The sequence below is a fragment of the Sturnira hondurensis genome, unplaced genomic scaffold (genome assembly GCF_014824575.4).
Source record: "Sturnira hondurensis isolate 20B ecotype Veracruz unplaced genomic scaffold, ASM1482457v3 Scaffold0018493, whole genome shotgun sequence".
NCBI classification, from domain to species: domain Eukaryota; kingdom Metazoa; phylum Chordata; class Mammalia; order Chiroptera; family Phyllostomidae; genus Sturnira; species Sturnira hondurensis.
In genome coordinates this window covers 168,354-185,934 of record NW_028091124.1, presented here as the reverse complement: position 1 = coordinate 185,934, position 17,581 = coordinate 168,354, and the positions used below count along the sequence as shown (strand labels likewise).

Here is a 17,581-nt window from a genome sequence, read left to right as displayed (position 1 = left end):
AGGACCCAGTCCCAGGCCAGCAGGGCTTCTCGCTGGGAGAACTCGCTCCTTGGGGACAGAGGGCCACCTCTCTGCTGTGTTGTCACATGAGGGACCCAGAGAGAGACCAGCTCTCTAGTGTCTCTTCTCCTAAGGCACAAATGTCATCTCAGGGTGTCTCTGTGGCCAGTTACCCACAAAGGCCCCATGCCCAAACACCGTCGCATGGGGTTCAGAGCGTAGGAATAGGGACACAGTCCAGTCCACAGCAGCCGCCCTGCGGGAATGTGCTCGGAAAGGAATGTCGGGCCCAGGAGTGAAGCGGAGAGAAGCAGCTTGGGCGGTGCCTGCAGGGAGGCAGCTGAGCCAGAGGCAGCCCCACCCAGTGACCCAGGGGCTTCGCTGCTTTGGTCTGACCTTTTCTCCTCTCTCGCTGTTGGATTCGAACTGGTCTCCTCCAGCATCTGACTCACCAACCCCCTCCCCCTGCACTTCCACTCCCTTCACCATTAAGCCCTTGGGTCGAATGATCTGGGGTCTGTCGACCACAAAGAGAGATTTGGTCCAACCAGAGACAATGCCTTGACCTCTGAACCCCCACCGACCACAGTCCGGAGAAACCAGACAAACCTACTGGAAGGCCCACCTCAGGACTGCCAACGACCCCACCCTGTCTTTGACCGGGACCCTGACCCTGGTCCTAACTCCCTTAGTCGCTGTGATTAATGGCTCCCCCCCACCCCACCCCCGCCACAGCCCTTCCCCTTCGAGCTGCTGGGGAGCCAGGTCCCTGAGCAGGAGCCCATGGGAACCCACCTGGCACCTCCACTTCTGGGCTGTGCACCCCTGTTCCAGGGTGAGTGTGCGTGGGCCCCATGGACACCTGCAGGGTGGTGACACCAGGTGGAAAGGCAGGGCCTCCAACAGGGGCACCAGGTCAGAGGGAGGAGCACACACATGCAGCTGGGGTGCAGGGTACGGGGTGGAGGGCATGCCAGGAGTTGGGGAACACTAGTCCTCACGAGAGGCCAGCGGGAGGCCCAGGTGGGGCATTGGGGCACCACTAGGGTGCAGGGTCGGGCTGGGAGGGGCTGCTGGGTGGGCACAAAAACAAGCCTGAAGAGGGCCTGGCAAGCCTCCAGGGCCTCCAAGGTCCTGGGGAAACCCTCAGGCCCCTCTCCACTGGGCCCCTGCGTGTGGGAGAGGAGCCCGGTGGGCAGAGGCTCACCACCGACCCCCTGGAGGGGCTTCTCCATCCCCAGAGTTCAGGTTCCCCTTGGTGTCTGCAGGCCCAGCGTTGACACCACCCCCTGGGCCTGTCCAGCTCTCCGTGGTCTTCAATGATTCCAGTTGTGTGATGACCCTGGCGCTGGTGTCGGGACTCTGCCAGGACCCCTGGAATCTGGTGTGGGGCCTGCAGTGGTGCTGAGGCTGCCCGGAAACCTCCGCCCCGGGTGTGGGCTCTTCCCGTTGAACTGATTCACCCCGGGGTCAGAAGCACACCCTGGGGTGTGGGGGGCAGGCCATAGGGGAGGGGATTGCGCCGACCCGGGACTGCCTTGTCCCTTGGGGGTGGGTTGCCGAGGGCCTGAGACCCTGAACCAGGCAGGGGTGCATGGGGTGCCTGTGGCGGTCAGGAGCATCCCATACACATGTGTCCTGTGAGCACGGATGGATGCTCCAGGAGGAAGGAGATTCTCAGTATGGGACAGAATGTGGCACAGCCACTGAGTGTCCAGGCACCAGCGGAGACTCACTCAGAACAAGTGCTGCATAGAAACAGGTTGTAGCCCTGGCTGGTGTGGCTCAGTGGATTGAGCGCCGGCCTGCGAACCAGAGGGTCGCTGGTTCAATTCCCAGTCAGGTCACATGCCTGGGTTGCAGCCCAGATCCCCAGTAGGGGGTGTGTGAGAAGCAACCACAGGCTGTTGTTTCTCTGCCTGTCTTCCTCCCTTCCCCTCTGTCTAAAAATAAAGAAAGAAAATCTTTAAAAACAAAACAAGCTGTAGCCCTGTACAGACCAAGATACTCACAGTCCTCGTCTCTGGGCAGTGTGGTGACTTTAAGATTTTCTTCTGTGCTTTTCTAGTTTTGCAAGTATACTTTAGTGACAGGTTTCACTGTTAAGAGTCACAAAAATATGTTACCCTTGGCTGCTGGCCATGACTTTGAAATCTCTGAACAATGCACAGTGTTTCAAAACAGCGTATTTGTGCCTAAAGAAGGCTGGCCTCCAGCTCTCGGGGGGAGGGAAAAGGCGGAAGAGCAAGACCTCCTGTCAGGGGTAAAACAAAAGACCCAATGGCAGGGAAAGGGCCCACTGGAGGCCTGTCCCCTGCGGGTGCCTGAGACCAGCCTGCTCCTGTCCCCCATGAGCTGTGGGGGGGGCCCAACTGTCCCCGAGAGGGGAGCCCCAGGCCTCCAATGCAGCCGTGGGTGGATTCTCAGGCTTCCACCATGAGCACCCCTGCTTTGTGAGCTGAGACTCAGGTGTGCAGGCTGCCCCTGTTCTGTGTCTCCCTCTGTGGGCACCTGGCTGCCAGCACAGCTGTGACAGACGCGGAGCCTCACCAGCCCTGCTTGGATTCATGGGGGACCAGTGATGGGGCAGCCAAGGCGAGTGGGCAGGCGGAAACTCGGGACTGGGCATGCCCCCCACCCGGGAAGGGGTGATGGTCCTGACGTGAATCACCCCCACCCCTGCGTGTCCCTACCCTGCCCCTGCTTGAGCAGGCACGCAGGCTGTCGGGAGGGGTCTGAGTCCCACCCCCAGCCCACACAGGAGACCTGGCTGCCCTCCCAGAGGAGCCAGACCACCCAGGAGGAGGGCCTCCTGTCCAGGGCCCCCAAGAAAGTCAACAGGCTCTGCCCGGAAACCCCCAAGGAGCTACAGCCCTCCTTGTCCACACGGAGGGACAGCTCCAGAGGTGGCAGATGGGAAACAAGAGGCTAGGGGTGCCACCCACCACAGTCCCTTCCGATCTCAGTCCTCAGAGAGGCGAACCACCGGGGCCACTGCATCCGTAAAACAGAGGCAGGTGGGCCGTTAAGGCCTCTGTCGGGGCATAAGAAGGAGGCCCCTGGTTCAATGGGAAGGTGGGAAGATGAACTTCAGGGACTCTCCAGAAACCAGAACTAAGAAGGAGCCTCGCAGCACAAGGCCCCTAACTGCGCCTGCAGCGCAGCCGTGGAAGCTGGCTTGTCAGGAGCCGCGAGAGGCCCCAGGGACACTGCTTCTCATTGATAAACTCACACCACCAGTGGGCTCTTTAAATAGTGGATACACAGAATTTTGGTTAAAATGCCCAACAAATGGACAAAAAAAATCAGTGCAAGTGAGCTTCCCTGAGCTGGGTGTCGGTGCAGATGACAAGGTGCTTAGGAACAGCAGCAGGGCGGGTCCAGCAACCGGGGAGACTCGAACCCAGGTCTGGCTGAGCCTCGAGTCCTCGGGAGACACAGGCCTTGCAGCAGGCAGTGCTGGACCAACAGCCACACTGGTCTGGGGAAGAAAAAGGAAAGTAAAATCCTTCTCACTAACAGTCCAGATAGTGGATTTCAGAAGCGCAGTGGAAGTCAGGAACCGGGCTGGGCAGCTGCGGCTGGGGAGGAAAAGAGACATGGTTTGAAGTGACAGCCTGGGGGAAAGACCTGCGATGACACAGGCAAAGGATTAATACTGGAGAGGTATAAGGAAGGCGAGTAAGTCCATGAAAAGGAGAAATAGCCCAGGGAAAACGGGCAAGTTCTAAGCCCAGAAAAATCTCAAAAGAGTTCTAGCGGTCTTCTTGGGTGGACAGGAAGCCGCCAGCCCCAGTGACGGTCAGGAGCAGATGAGCACATCAGAGTGCGCTGTCTGTCACTGGGCACCCATAGGACCGACTGCATTTCAAACACTTGCAGCTCACAAAACCGAGGACCGCCCTGGCAGGGGCACAGGCAAGCCACGGTGGGGGCGGAAATGAGGCCACTGCAGCTGCCCCTGGATGGGAGACCACAGTGGGGGGATAGGCAGGAGTCCACCTTCCAGACCCCTCTGGGGTGAGGAGGAGGAGGGGAGGTGCATGGGGTAGGGCCCCTGGCCTGGCCGCGCTGCCCTCCAGGTCTGGGGGCTCCCAGCTTATCGAGCACTCAGCTGAAATGGTACAAAACCCTCTGGTCTGAACTCCCATCCCTCCTAAGGAAGGGTGAGCTTCAGGCAAAAACTAAACTGAAAGGGCTGGCCCAGGGAGTAGCCTGAGCACGTGGCCGGGCCTGACAGCGGAGCCCCTTCTCCACTTCCAGCCGCAGCTGACTCAGCCATGGGCACAGGGCAGAAACCTGCCGGCCCCCAGGCACCCCTGGGGGTTACCCTGAGTGAGGCTTTTCTCCACTGGGTAAGTCCGAGGGGCGGGTGTAGGTGCTGGTCTGCAATCACCTGGGGACGAGCGTCTCGAGTGCAAAGCCAGCATGAGGACTCACAGACAGACCTGCAGATGGTGAGAGACCCCTGGATCCAGCCAGGCCTGAAACCAGAGCCTCTCCTGGGACATGTCAGTCATGTGACTCCACAACCCTCCCTGTGCTCAAGCCGGTTTAGGACCTGGGCGCTCGGAGGGCTCTTCAGTAATCCCTGGGGCTCCACCGAAGGGTCAGACACAAGATAAGGGTGGAGAGCAAGAATACCACAAGGCAGAAAGTCAGGGCCAATGTGCCTGGAGAAAGGTCTAAGCAGCACCAGTCAGGCCTGCCGCCTCCAGGCCTCCAGACACAGGAAGACCTCCACTGACTGCAGCGTGGCCTGGGCTTTCATAGGTCTGGATAATGGTTGTGGTCCCAGAGCTCAAGACAGGTTTAATGACCCCTCAATCCCCGCTCCCCACCCCCACACGCCAAGAAACACCTCAGCCCTGAGCAGTTCCTCCCTGCTGTCAACATTCACGGGGAATATCCCGAGAAGTGGCTCTCTCCGATCTGGAATGTCTAGGAGGGCGTCGCTGGGTCCAGGCAGGGCAGGCCCTGCACTGAAGCGGCTCTGATCTGTCACTCTAGAAGGTGAGAGCCCCAGGAGCCTTTCCATACCCATCTACCCCCCAGGATGCGGGGGTGGGGGCGGACAGCCAGATCTCCTTGTGCAGGAGGAAACAGGCTGTGAGTGGGGCTGGAAGCTCCCTGAGGCCATGATTCCCACAAACGGGCGAGGGTGGGGCTACCAGGGTCCACGGGTCCTTTCTCCCCAGCCAGAGGTGCATTGCGCTGGCTCTGGGCCCAACTCAGGTCCACAGTCTGGCTACACCCAGCCCAGCAGCCACCCCTTGAGCAAGTCCCTTCCTACTTGGAGTGTCTGTATTTCCACCTATGAAACACAGGGAACCCCAAGCCTGGGTGCTCTCTATTGCTTTTTAAAAGATTTTATTTATTTGACTTCCAGCCAAGATGGAGGCATAAGTGAGCACATGGTGCCTCTTCGCACAACTAAGTTTAAAGACAACAAAGTTTTAGTAACAAAAATGCAGCCAAAACACAGAATTGAACTGTATGGAAGTCCGACAACAACAAACCACCCAGCCAGACCGGTAAGAGGGGCGGAGTGAGCGGTGGAGCCGCGGTCGGGCAGGAAAGAGCTCCAACTGTGGCCCAGATCCCAGCCGTGGGGTGGCAACAGGTGGACCCAGTGAGGGCGCAAGGCGGCTGGCTGACCGTGGCCACACATTCACGCACAGATAAACCAAGCAAAGGGATGAGCAGTGAGACAGACTGCTCAGCTAGGGCCCCACCGACAGGAATTAGAGCCTGAAAGCACCAACTGGAAAGACTTTTGGGCTTGAGGTGCCGGGAGAAGCTCCCAGGCTCACAGAGAGTTCGTTGGAGAGACCCACAGGGTCCCGGAGGGTACACAAGCCCACACACCTGGGAACCAGCACCAGAAGGGCCCGATTTGCTTGTGGAAGGGGAGAGGGGACCAAAATCTGAGAGAGAGCAGAACCAACACCACTGACCCTCTCTGACCCCGCCCCCACTTACAGCGTCACAACCCAGTGACCTGGGTCGCCCCACCCTGGTGAACACCTAAGGCTCTGCCCCTCATACATAACAGGCGCAAACAGACCAAAACATTATGGCTCAAGAACAGCTCAAAGCCCCAGAGCCTATAAATCTAAGTGAGTAAGAGATAACTAACCTTTCAGATGCACAGTTCAAAATACTGGTGATCAGGATGCTCACAGAACCGGTTGATTTTAGTCACAAATTAGAGGAACATATGGAGGCTAAACTGATTGAAATGAAGGGAAATGCACAGGAAACCAATAGTGATGGAAAGGAAACTGGGACTCAAATCAAGGGAGTGGACCAGAAGGAAGAAAAAAATGACCAAACAGAAAAGAATGAAGGAACAGAATTCAAAAAAATGAGGAGAGGTTTAGGAACCTCCAGGACATCTTTAAACGTTCCAACATCTGAATTATAGGGGTACCAGAAGGGGAAGAAGAAGAGCAACAAGTGGAAAAGATATCTGAACAAATAAGAAAGGAGAACTTCCCCAGTCTGGCAAAGGACATAGACTTCCAGGAAATCCAGGAAACTCAGAGAGTCCCAAAGAAGTTGGACCCAAGAAGGAACACACCAAGGCACATCATAATTACATTAGCCAAGGTTAAAATGAAGGAGAGAATCCTAGAAGCAGCAAGAGATAAGGGGACAGTCACTTAGAAAGGAGTACCCATCAGAATGTCAGCTGGTTTCTCAAAAGAGACCTTACAGGCAAGAAGGGGCTGGAAAGAAGTTTTCCAAGTCATGAAATCCAAAGACCTACAGCCAAGATTGCTTTATCCAGCAAAGCTTTCATTTAGAATGGAAGGACAGATAAAGTGCTTCTCAGATAAGCTCAAGTTCAAGGAGTTCATCATCACCAAGCCCTTATTATATGAAATGCTAAAGGGACTTATCTAAGAAAAAGAAGATGAAAAATATGAACAGTGAAAGGACAGCAAACTCACAGTTATTAACAACCACACCTAAAAGAAAAGCAAACCAAGAGGACAGGTAGATCAGGAGTGGAACCATAGAAATGAAGAACACATGTAGGGTTAGCAACAGGGGAGTGGGAGGAGGAGAAGGAAAGAGAAGGTAGAGAATAAGTAGCATAGACGGTAGGTAGAAAATAGATAGGGGGGAGGGTAAGAATACTATGAGAAATATAGAATCTAAAGAACTTGTGACACATGGACATAAACGAAAGGGGGGACTGGTGGGGGAGGGGTGTGCAGGGTGGAGGGGAATGAAGGGGGGAATAGGACAACTGTAATGACATAATCAATAAAATATATTTTTTAAAAAGATTTTCTTTATTTTTAGAGAGAGTAGAAGGGAAGGAGAAAGAGAGGGAGAGAAACATTGGTGTGCAAGAGATACATACATAGGTTGCCTCTTGCCCGCCCCCTCCCCAGGCTGGGGACCCTGCTCCCAACCCAGGCCTGTGCCCACGCTGGGAACTGAACTGGAGATCCTTTGGTTCACAGGCCAGTGCTCAATCCACTGAGCCACACCAGCCAGGGCTGTACTTTGTTTTATTAAGTTCTGCTCTCATTTTTTTCACCAGTGGCTTGAATTTGTGATTTTTTCTAACCTCTTGAATTAGAGCTTAGAGCATTAATTTTACTTTTTTATTTTTATATTTATTTATTTATAGAGAGAGAAGGGAGGGAGAAAGAGAGAAAGAAACATCAATGTGTGGCTGCCTCTCACATGGCCCCCACTGGGGACCTGGCCTGCAACCCAGGCATGTGCCTGGACTGGGAATCAAACCGGTGACCCCCTGGTTCGCAGCCCACACTCAATCCACTGACCCACACCAGCCAGGGCTAATTTTATTTTATTTCTTAAAAGATTTTATTTATTTATTTTAGAGAGAAGGGAAGGGGGGCATAGAGGGAGAGAAACAACAGTGTGTGGCTGCCTCTTGCACGCCCCCTGCTGGGGACCTGGCCCACAACCCAGGCACGTGCCCTGACTGGGAATTGAACCAGTGACCCTTTGGTTCATAAGCCTGTGCTCAGTCCACAGCAGAGCCACAAGACCTGAGCCACACCAGCAGAGCTAATTCTAGCCTTCCTTCTGAAGCTATGCATTTCCCTCTGAGCACGGCTTTACCCGCATCCCACAGCGTTTGGTGTCGTATTTTCACTGCTGTTCACTTGAAGATACTTTACAACTTCCCTTGTGGTTTCCTATCTGACCCATTGATTATTTACAAGTGTGATGTTTAATTGGAGGCTTTCTAGTAGTTCTACTGTTACTGTGTCTTATTTTTATTTGTTTGTCTTTTACTGTTGTTCAGGTACAGTTGTCTGCCTTTCCCCCCCACCACTCCCCCCAGCCCCAGCCATCCCCACCTCCCTCCCCTGATCCCAAAGCCCCCCCGGTTTTGTCTGTGTGTCCTTTATAGTTGTTCCTCGTTGCTGCACTTTAAACTCACTCAGAGAGAACACGCTTGTATGCTTTCAGTCCTTTGAAATGTGTTGCAATGTTACGGCCCAAGATTTGGCTCATTTGGGTGAACATCCTATGCACACAGGGAAAGAATATGTGTCCTCCCGGCTGCATAGGTGTGGGTTGGGGCCAGCTGGTCAGCCCTGTTGTTTGACTGTGCTGTGTTGGTTCAAGGGTAGAGACATGACCAATGGACAAGAGTCTGGAGCAGGTCCCTCACGTGCGCGTCACTTGACCTGTGACGGGGACTCTTTTCCAATTCGGTGAGAAAATGACGTTCTTTCCAAAGAACGGTGCTGGACGCCGGCACGGAAGGTGCAGGAGCTCCAACCTCTTCCTACCACGCCACTCACAGGAGTTCATCTGTGAGCCACTCCCTCGTGAATGCTGGACACTTCTAAGAGAAGACACAGAATATCAGTATGAAAAACACTAACCATAAGAGAAAAGGCGGGTAAATTGGGCTTCACTGACAGAACTCCTGTTGGTTATCAGCAATAGCGGCCCCAGAGCGGCACAAAGTATTGGCGATCTCTTCAGCACTACGCAAAGGCACGGACGTGTCTCTGACACGAACCACGCGTCGGACGAGGAACGCACGTTCAGAACACACAAGGAACCTCTCGGAATCAGTAAGAAAGTGCAGCCGGGTGCGCACCCAGGCGGCGGCTGCTCCAGCTAGGTCCTAGTCTGCCTGCCCGGGCCTCCCTCCTTGCACACCGGGAACTCGCTCGGACCTCCTTAAGCCGGGAGGCGGGGAGGCGGCGGGAAGCTCCGGCGCGGCTCCGCCCCGGGGTTGCCTTTTCCTTAGAAGGCGAAGCCCCAAGCCTCGCCTCTCCCCGGCGGAGAGTCACCCCGCGCCCCTCGACGGCGCCGCCGGAGCCCCAGGAGTGCGCGAGGAGCCCGCGCGCTTCCAGGTGCAGCCGGTGGCTTGAGCCACTTGGTGGCTCAGACGCTCACAGGGCGCGCGTCCTCGTGGATTTGAACGGAAGGATCGAGATCGGCGGAGACGGCGGCGAGCAGATCCTGAAGCCAGAACTCCTTCCCGGCCCCGGCGCCCGCGACATGCGGCGGGAGAGGTGAGCAGGGCGCGCGGCGTCCCTCCCTTGGCAGCCGCACCATGGGAACAGCTTGGCGGGGGACCAACACCGAGGACGGCGCGGCGCGGAGGTCGCGGCGCGGGAGTGTGGGGCCGGGCCAGGGTCCCCGCTGGCTCGGAGTAGATTGGGCTGTGCCCCTCGCCCGCGCCTCCGCGCACCCGTCTTCCAGCGCGGGCACGGCGGCTCTAGGGCAAGTCGTTATTTCCCCACAGTCCTTCCCGGGCAGCCGCGCGGGATCTTTGTTATTTAATCCAGAATCGAAAAGAAGGTAACTCCGTGTTTCTAAAGACTTGGGTCACATAAATGTGTGGTTATCCGCAGCTGGCCGCGGCCCTTCCCCGGAGCCGCGCCTGGCCCGGCCTCTCCGTGCGCCCCAGCTTGGCGCGCGGACGCGATCTCCTCCTCTGCCAGCCAGGCGGGGAGGAGGGGTAGACCGGGCTGAGCGCTGTCTGCCCGCAGGTGCGGCGCCCCTCGCCCGCGTCCCCGCAATGGAGGTGCTGCGGCGCTCCTCGGTTTTCGCCGCGGAGATCATGGACGCCTTTGACCGCTCGCCCACCGACAAGGAGCTGGTGGCTCAGGCTAAGGCACTTGGCCGGGAGTTCGTGCACGCGCGGCTGCTGCGCGCCGGCCTGGTCTGGAGCGCGCCCGAGCGCGTCCCTCCCGCCCCAGGCGGCCGCCTGGCAGAGGTGTGCACCGTGCTGCTGCGCTTGGGTGAGTGTGGGCACAGGAGGGCGGGGTCCCCAAACTGCCCCTCCTGAGCTGGTCGGCTGGGCAGGCCCTGCTGCGCCTTAGGGTACGGCTGTCTCAGCTCCGGCCTGTCCAAGGGTGGCCTGGCTAGCACCCCTACTTTGGGTCTCAGGCTCCCTCTGGGGCAGAGAGGGGCCTGGCTGGGGGCGCGCCAGAAGTGCAAGGCAGGCCACCCAAGCACAGCTCCCCCACCTCCCTCCTAGTCCTGTGTGCAGCGCTGGGGGCTGTCCGTGGGCCGGACTGGCCTGCTCAGCCCAGATTTCAAACGCGCTGGCTTCAACAGACGGAAAGCTGTGGGAAGAATAATGTTGTGTGGCTAAACTTCTAGAGTGACCCTTGTACCCAGCTGGACACAGAATTCTTTGTCAGACCACGTGCCCTGATGTTTGTTTTGGAAAATAGGCCCTTTCAATTACTGGCCGAAATCCTGCCCCCCACTGCTCTTTCCTCTTGATCTGGGGGCCTCCAAGAGCCCGCTGGCAGAACTGGGTGCTCAGGACACCACCACAGGGCTGGTGCAGACCTGTTCCTGAGTTCACACACAGCTCAGAACTGTCTCCACCTTCTCCGGGGTCTGGACTCCTCAGCCTAGTCTACCAGCGCAGCTCCCCATGGGCACCGAAGTCCTTAGTAGTCCTGGGGGCAGGCACCAGAGGGTTGGAGGCAGCACAGATGGGACCTGAGCTGTCCAGTCCAGGCCGAGTGGGGGGAGAGGCTGGCACGGGGCCTGCCTCTCCCTGTGCAGTGTGGCCCCCGGGAGTGTGAGTGATGGACACAGATGCCTTAGGGATGGGAGAGGGGGAGGAGAGAGGTTCCTAGGTGTGAGAACAAGTGGGGTTTGGGGGTCAGCCAGTGGTTCAGAGCACCTGGATACCCATGAGGTCAGCTGCCCATTGCTGTTTCTTCCAGCTGGGCTGTGGGGGTGACACTGGGGCGCATCTTCTGGAGGACCCCCTGGAGCGACCAGGAGGAAGCCTGCCTATTCTGGCCTGCTGTGACCGGGCTCCAGCCTCTATCTTATATGTGACCAGTGGCGTGGGGCTGCCTCCTCTCTGGGCCCGGTGTCCCTGATGGGTCTGCGTCTGTCCCCTCAGTCCGCTCTACATGAGAGCCCCAACACTTCTGGCCTGGGCCTGGGCAGCTGCACTGGGCCCCTCAGAACTCGGGCCCTCAAGGCCCTTTCCCAGGGCCCAGCCTGGCCAGGTCCAGCCCCCGCCAGTTGCTGAGGGGCCCCCAAGGGAGGCGGCTTGGGTTGCCAGAGCGAGTTTGGAGGTCTGGTCCCCGGCATCCTGCCCTGGCGCTGCAGCCCCTGCTCAGCAGACACCGGGCTCCAGGGACAGCACACACAGGAAGAAGCGGGTCACGTCCCGGTCAGTCTCTCGGGGCCAGTCCCCAGCAGCCCCCGAGGTCTGTGTGGGAACAGCCAGGCCAGCCCTGGGAATTTCCAGGCCCCCTCAGCACCCCGCTGCCGCGCCTCGGTTCCTCTCGGTTCCTCTCTGTTCCGGGTTGCAGCTGGCCCCGGGGATGCCGCAGGCTCCCTTACCGGCCAGGACTGTCCAGTCGGCATTTCCCTGTTTGCTTTGGCTGGAGAGGTGGTTGGGCTGGGGGACACCAGGCCCTTACTGCCAGGGCACCACAGGGAGCACAGGCCTGGGGCAGGGCCCATGACAGGGCCTGTCCCCTCAGGGTGGCCGCCCTGTGCACACACCCTCTTGGCACAGGGCTCAGGTTGGAGCCTGGGCGGTGCCAGGACCCCAGACAATGACTATGTCACTCGGTCAGCAAGCAGTGCTGGGGCCTGGTCGAGGCTGTGGCCAGGGTTGCCCACCCCTGTGGGCTGTAGTCCTGCCCATGTTGGGTCTGGCCGCCTTCCCTGTCCGCCCGCCGCCCGGGCAGCTCGTCGTGGGCCATGAGTCACCCATCAGGCACGGCCCAGGCTGCTCCCGGGATTCCCGCCCCACCGGCCCAGCCGGCTTGCCCCTGGGTGGGAGGGCACCCTCGTCATGAGGGGCGGGGAGCAGAGGCAGGTCTGGGGGTGCCCACCACACCTCTCTGGGTCTCCTTGTCCTCAGGGACCATGCGTCGGGTGGGGTCAGGTTATAGGCCAGTTAGTGCAGGCAGGGTCTGCAAGCCAGCTAGGGTGGTGGGGCTGTGGAGTGGGCTGGTCCTAGGCCTGTGGGACCAGGGCTGGGGTCAGGCAGGCGTGGGCCCCTCTGACCTGCCCTGTGCCTGCAGGGGACGAGCTGGAGCTGATTCGGCCCAGCATCTATCGCAACGTGGCCCGCCAGCTGAGCCTCTCCCTGCAGTCTGAGAGCGCAGTGACTGAAGCTTTCCTGGCTGTGGCCACCCAGATCTTCGTCGCAGGTAGGTCTGGGTGTCCACTCCAGGGCACCCACGGTCCCGTGGGGGCCTGCCGGGCAGCTGGCATAGAGCCTCCTGCGGTCCTGGTTGGACAGTGGCTGCTGGCCAGAGTGGGGCTGAGCGTCCTGCACGTGGCCTGTGGGGCTCGGGCTCCTCACAGCCAGATGATGGGGGACAGAGCAGGGCCTGTGTCAGGAGGCCTCTCGGTCGTGGCCGGTGCGGTGGCAGGACACAGGGCTGCCAGCCCTACAATCCAGCCTTCTCCAGGGCCACCACCCAGTGGGTCAGCACTGCCCGCCTGGGGCAGAAGTCACCATGGCAAAGACGTACTGAGGGGGTGCCTGGGTGGGCAGGGGCTGAGGCGGATCCTCCAGAATGCTCTGCCAGTGCTGACCCAGGTCCTGGAGAGCCCTGGGGGGAGGAGGGCCTGTGACCCTCGGGCCCCTTGTGGAGGAGGTGGTAGTGGTGTCCTGGCTGACGCCTGCCGGAGGCAGTTCCTGGACTCCCGTGTCCCCAGACCTGATGCTGGCACATGGGTGGCCGCCTGTGTGTGTCTCCGGGCTGTCAGGCAGCTGGTTTATGAGCCCGAGGCTTTAAAAGGAAATTCATCTGCAAGAAGGCAGCCCTGGCCTCCTGGTGGCTGGGAGCGCGCAGGGAGGCGGGGGCCTGGCATCGTGTGTGTGCAGGCACAGCGGACGAGGACCAGGACAGAGAGCCTGCCCTCACCTGCCCAGTGCGGGGACAGCCTGAGAGACGCCCTCCCGCTTGTGCCCGTCGTGGGAGGGCTGCCTGGCAAGGGGCCTCGAAGGGGCTCACTCTGCCGCCTGGTTTTTCTCCCCTGGCTGTCCTGTCAGTGAGGAGGGGCAGCTCCCTGAGGCTCACGTTGCCATTCGAGGTGCCCACCTGCGTCCCGTCTCAGTGTGCCATCTGGTTTACAGGGCACATTTTTCATGTCTAATGTATTGTTTCCATTTTTTCCCTTGTGAATCAGCCGTTCCTGTTCTGTGCTCGTGTCTTTGGAAAGGTTTTTCTTTTTCCTCATCAGTCTAGATTAGGAAGTCTTTTGATGTATCAAGGGAATTCGTACCACGTGGGTGGCCCCTCCCAGCTCTGCAGCTGGGGGTCTCGGTAGGCCCTTTCTGCTGCGGAATGTCCTGCCACCCCACAGGGCAGCACAGGGGACAGATAGCTGGGCAGCGGCGCCTCGAAGCTGCTAATTGTGCACTGTGTCCGGCTCCGAGTCAGTCAGGCCCCCCGCCCCCCAAGTCTCCTTCTCGCCAACCGCCTCCTCCCGGAGCTGGGGGCTGGGCAGGTGCGCAGGTGTGCGGTGGAGGCCGCAGAAATCTCTGCCTGAGAGCCACCCGTGAGGGTGGGCGGGGCTGACCTACTGCAGATGACGGCCGGGCACCCTGCTCCCTGCTCAGGGGCAATTCGGGTGGCACCACCCCCTGAGTTTAGCCCCCCGAAAGCAGCGGAGGGGCAGGGGAGGCTTAGTCTCCTGCCGTGACCCCGAGTGGGATGGGAGTGGTTTTGGCCGTGGCTGCTGAACGGTGTCCCCTCCCTCCCGCAGGCATCACGTGGGGCAAGGTGGTGTCCCTGTACTTGGTGGCCGCGGGGCTGGCCGCGGACTGTGTGCGGCAGGCGCAGCCCGCCTTGGTCCACGCCCTGGTCGACTGCCTGGGGGAGTTCGTGCGCAAGACCCTGGCGGCCTGGCTACGCAGGCAGGGTGGATGGGTGAGTGGGGCTGGGGGCGGGGCCTGGTGGGGCGGGGGAGGGGCTAGAGGTGGGCGGGGCGGTGAAGCTGGTACTCCCGCCCTTCCCACCCTGCCCTGTGTTGAATTGTATCGCCCGCAATTCCAGCACCGAAGACCAGCTGCCCTGAGCTCTGCCCTGCCCTCCCCACCAGCTCCGACGCCCACTGAGTGATGGTGTCGGTCCTTCCCCAACACTGTCTTCATGCCCCCAGCTGCCCACCTGGCCCAGCCAGACCATGGGGGCTGCTGGCCCCGTGGGGCTGTCTCCACCACAGGAGATCTGTCTTCTACGCAGGGTGAGGGTGGGAAGAGTGTGTGGGGCTGCTGGCCGCAGTGCCAGGCTCAGTCCTCTGCTGTGGATGAAGCCGAGGGGTGCCCCCCTCCGAACCCCCTGCAAAGACCCTGAGGCCTCTGTGCTGCCCGCAGACCTTCCCTGAGTGGCTACATGCATCCTGTCAACTCCTGACACAGGTGGAAGACCCCGGGCCTCAGCTGCCCAGCACTGCTAACTGTCCCTCCTCTCTCCAGACTGACGTCCTCAAGTGTGTGGTCAGCAGTGAACCGGGCTTCCGCTCCCATTGGCTCGTGGCCGCACTCTGCGGCTTCGGCCGTTTCCTGAAGGCTGCCTTCTTCGTGCTGCTGTCAGACAGATGAGCCCCGGTCCTGGACCCCTCGGCCCTCCTCCCCCTGAGTCCCTCCTGTGCTCACCCAGGCCCTCAGAAATGCCCGGAGCTGGCCGGTAGCACTGCTCTGTGGTCCTGCCCCATGCACCCCGCAAGGTCTGGGTCGCCTCCCAGGCCCAAAGGAAGACAGCTGGGAGCACCAAGACCCCATTGGATGCCAGGGTCCCGTCCACAATGGGGGACCATGTCAGGACCTGAGCCAGGAGGCGGCTGGGCCTGCCAAGGCCAGAGGAGCCGTGAAGCCTCACTGGCCCCAGAGATGGGCACAAGCTCACAGGCTGTCGCTGGGACAGTGTCCCTGCCTGTGGCGGAGTCCAGGGCAGCACACGGACCTGGGAGGGCACCGGCTCTGACCAACAAGGACAGGGTGTGTGTTTGAGTCCAATAAAGTGTCACGGCCACAGAGGGCGACCACCTGCATTCCTGGTGCCACTGCTGGGACCAGACCGGAGGTGGGCACATCTGTCATAGTCTGCCCTCAGCTCCTGGGGGCCACAGCGGGAGCGCACACTTACACGCGTAGGGCACACACTCATGCATGCAGGCACAGGTGAGTGAGAGCCGGGTGCGTGTCCATGCTGGCCATTCCTATCCCTTTGCTTGGGTGACACAGCCCGTTTCCTCCGCATAGGCTGCCCCTCCGCCACAAGCCCAGCTCTGGTCTGTCCCCATGGGGCCTGTCCCTGCAGCCCATCCAACTCCAGGTCAGGCCACAGGTGCACAGCACAGAGAGCTGTGCTGTGGCCTCCGTTTCCCTGTCTGTATGAGGTCAAGCCAAACAACCGCAAGGTCAAGCCCTGCCTCCCATGCAGCTTCTGGGTGAAGCAAGGGTCCTCAGGGTGCAGCTCCCCTCAGCACTCCCATCACCCACTCCTGGCCCCACAGGGGTCCTCCCAGCCTCTGCTGGTCACCCCTTCCCAAGGGTCTCACAGTGCAAGGGGTGGCGGGTGGGGAGATGGAAGGGAGCAGACCGGAGAAAGGGATGGAGAAATGGGGCAGCCCATCCTCTCGGATCAAATGCTTGGGTATTTCCGGCATAAAAAGGGGTGTGTCAGACCCCAAGAACACCCTGAAGAGCAGTGGGGTGTGAGCATGTGCACACAGGGAGACGGTACCACGGGGGACACGCCCCATTTCAACAGCAGCAGCAGCAGCAGCATTGAGTTCAAAGTGTGAACCAGATGAGAACTGTGAAGCTGTCGAGGGTGGGTGGGTGGGTGGGTGGGGGGGGGAGTTGGGACGAACGGCAGCACCAGCTCCAGAGACGGGAAAACCTGCACGGGAGATGGTTCCTGGAAGTTTAGACATTCTGTGTCATCCTTACAAAAATATCAGAATTCATTTTCCTGGGTCTAAACAAGCTAAAGTTCACATGAGAGAAACAAAAAAGCAAAAACTGAAAAAGCCCATATGAAGAAGAGGAACGAGGAGGGATTTGGGACGGGATGCCTGGACCGGCCATCAGCGCCTGGACCGGCCACCAGCACCAGGCCCCAGGCTGCTGCAAACAAGCAGGGACACTGCATGTCCAGGCCCAGGCCTGACCCAAGAGCACCGTACGTGAGGACAGTGGCAGTGGGACACAGGTGAGCTTGTCACCACACATGGACACTCTGTGAGCCACACAAGAAAAACTAAGTTGGGCCCATACATCCAACTATATACCAGACAAATTCCCAAAGCACCAAAGAGCTAAATATGAAAACAAAAAAAAACAACAAAATGAGTGAATTTCTTTGGAACTAAGGAGTGGGCAAAACCTTCCCAAATAAGATTTAAAATCCAGGAACAATAAAAGGCAGAATATACACTGGGAAAAGGATTTATAATATTAACTATCTATGGTGTAGCTCAGTGGATTGAGCATGGGCCTGTGAACCAGACGATCGCGGTTCAATTCCCAGTCAGGGCACATGCCTGGGTTGCCGCCAGTTTCCAGCAGGGGCCACTTTCCTGCAGGAGATGCACAAGAAGCAACCATACATTGATGTTTCCTTCCTCTCTCTTTCCCTTCCCCTCTAAAGATAAATAAATAAAATATTTAAAAAATATATTAACTATCTAATGGGTGGATGTGGGGTTTTCCTTATTTTTATTGTTATTTTTATCCTTGCCCAAGAATAAGCTTCGAGAGGGGAAGGGAGGGGGAGAATCATCAATGTGGGAAACATCGGTTGGCACACGCTCCCCGGCGGGACCAGTGCCATTACCTAGGCATCTGCCCTGACCGGAAATCAGACCTGCAGCCCTGTGGTGTAGGGACAACACTCCAACCAACCAAGCTGCACCAGCTGGGGTGAGGGGGCAGGGTTTTCCTTTGGTGTGACAGAGGCTCGGGAAGTGGACAAGTAATGGTTGTACAACACTTAGAACACACTAAATATGACACTGGACTGTATATATTTTGGGTACTTTAAAGTGACAAACTATGTCATAACTGCATTTTATCTCAATAAAGCTTATCATGTAAATGAGGAATGATATTACG

General features: G+C 58.6%; 1 protein-coding gene across 2 annotated transcripts; it reads left to right on the top strand.

Annotated features, from left to right (window-relative positions):
- Positions 1-9,302: 9,302 nt before the first annotated feature.
- BOK (BCL2 family apoptosis regulator BOK) lies at positions 9,303-16,035 on the top strand. Of its 2 annotated transcripts, none has more exons than XM_037069211.1 (5): positions 9,303-9,527; positions 10,008-10,259; positions 12,531-12,659; positions 14,227-14,390; positions 14,939-16,035. In XM_037069211.1, the coding sequence occupies exons 2-5, from the start codon at positions 10,037-10,039 to the stop codon at positions 15,062-15,064; spliced, it is 642 nt and encodes a 213-aa protein (XP_036925106.1). In that variant the 5' UTR covers positions 9,303-9,527; positions 10,008-10,036; the 3' UTR covers positions 15,065-16,035. The 2 variants fall into 2 exon arrangements, with proteins under 2 accessions (XP_036925106.1, XP_036925107.1); XM_037069212.1 differs by lacking the exon at positions 9,303-9,527 and adding an exon at positions 9,630-9,816.
- Positions 16,036-17,581: the final 1,546 nt, after the last annotated feature.

What these genes read in the sequence shown, in the direction of transcription:
- BOK (XM_037069211.1), top strand. Translation starts at nt 10,037, where the DNA reads ATGGAGGTGCTGCGGCGCTCCTCGGTTTTCGCCGCGGAGATCATGGAC. An exon ending in CACCGTGCTGCTGCGCTTGG is followed by an intron (nt 10,260 to 12,530) that starts GTGAGTGTGGGC and finishes CTGTGCCTGCAG; the next exon opens with GGGACGAGCTGGAGCTGATT. An exon ending in TACGCAGGCAGGGTGGATGG is followed by an intron (nt 14,391 to 14,938) that starts GTGAGTGGGGCT and finishes TCCTCTCTCCAG; the next exon opens with ACTGACGTCCTCAAGTGTGT.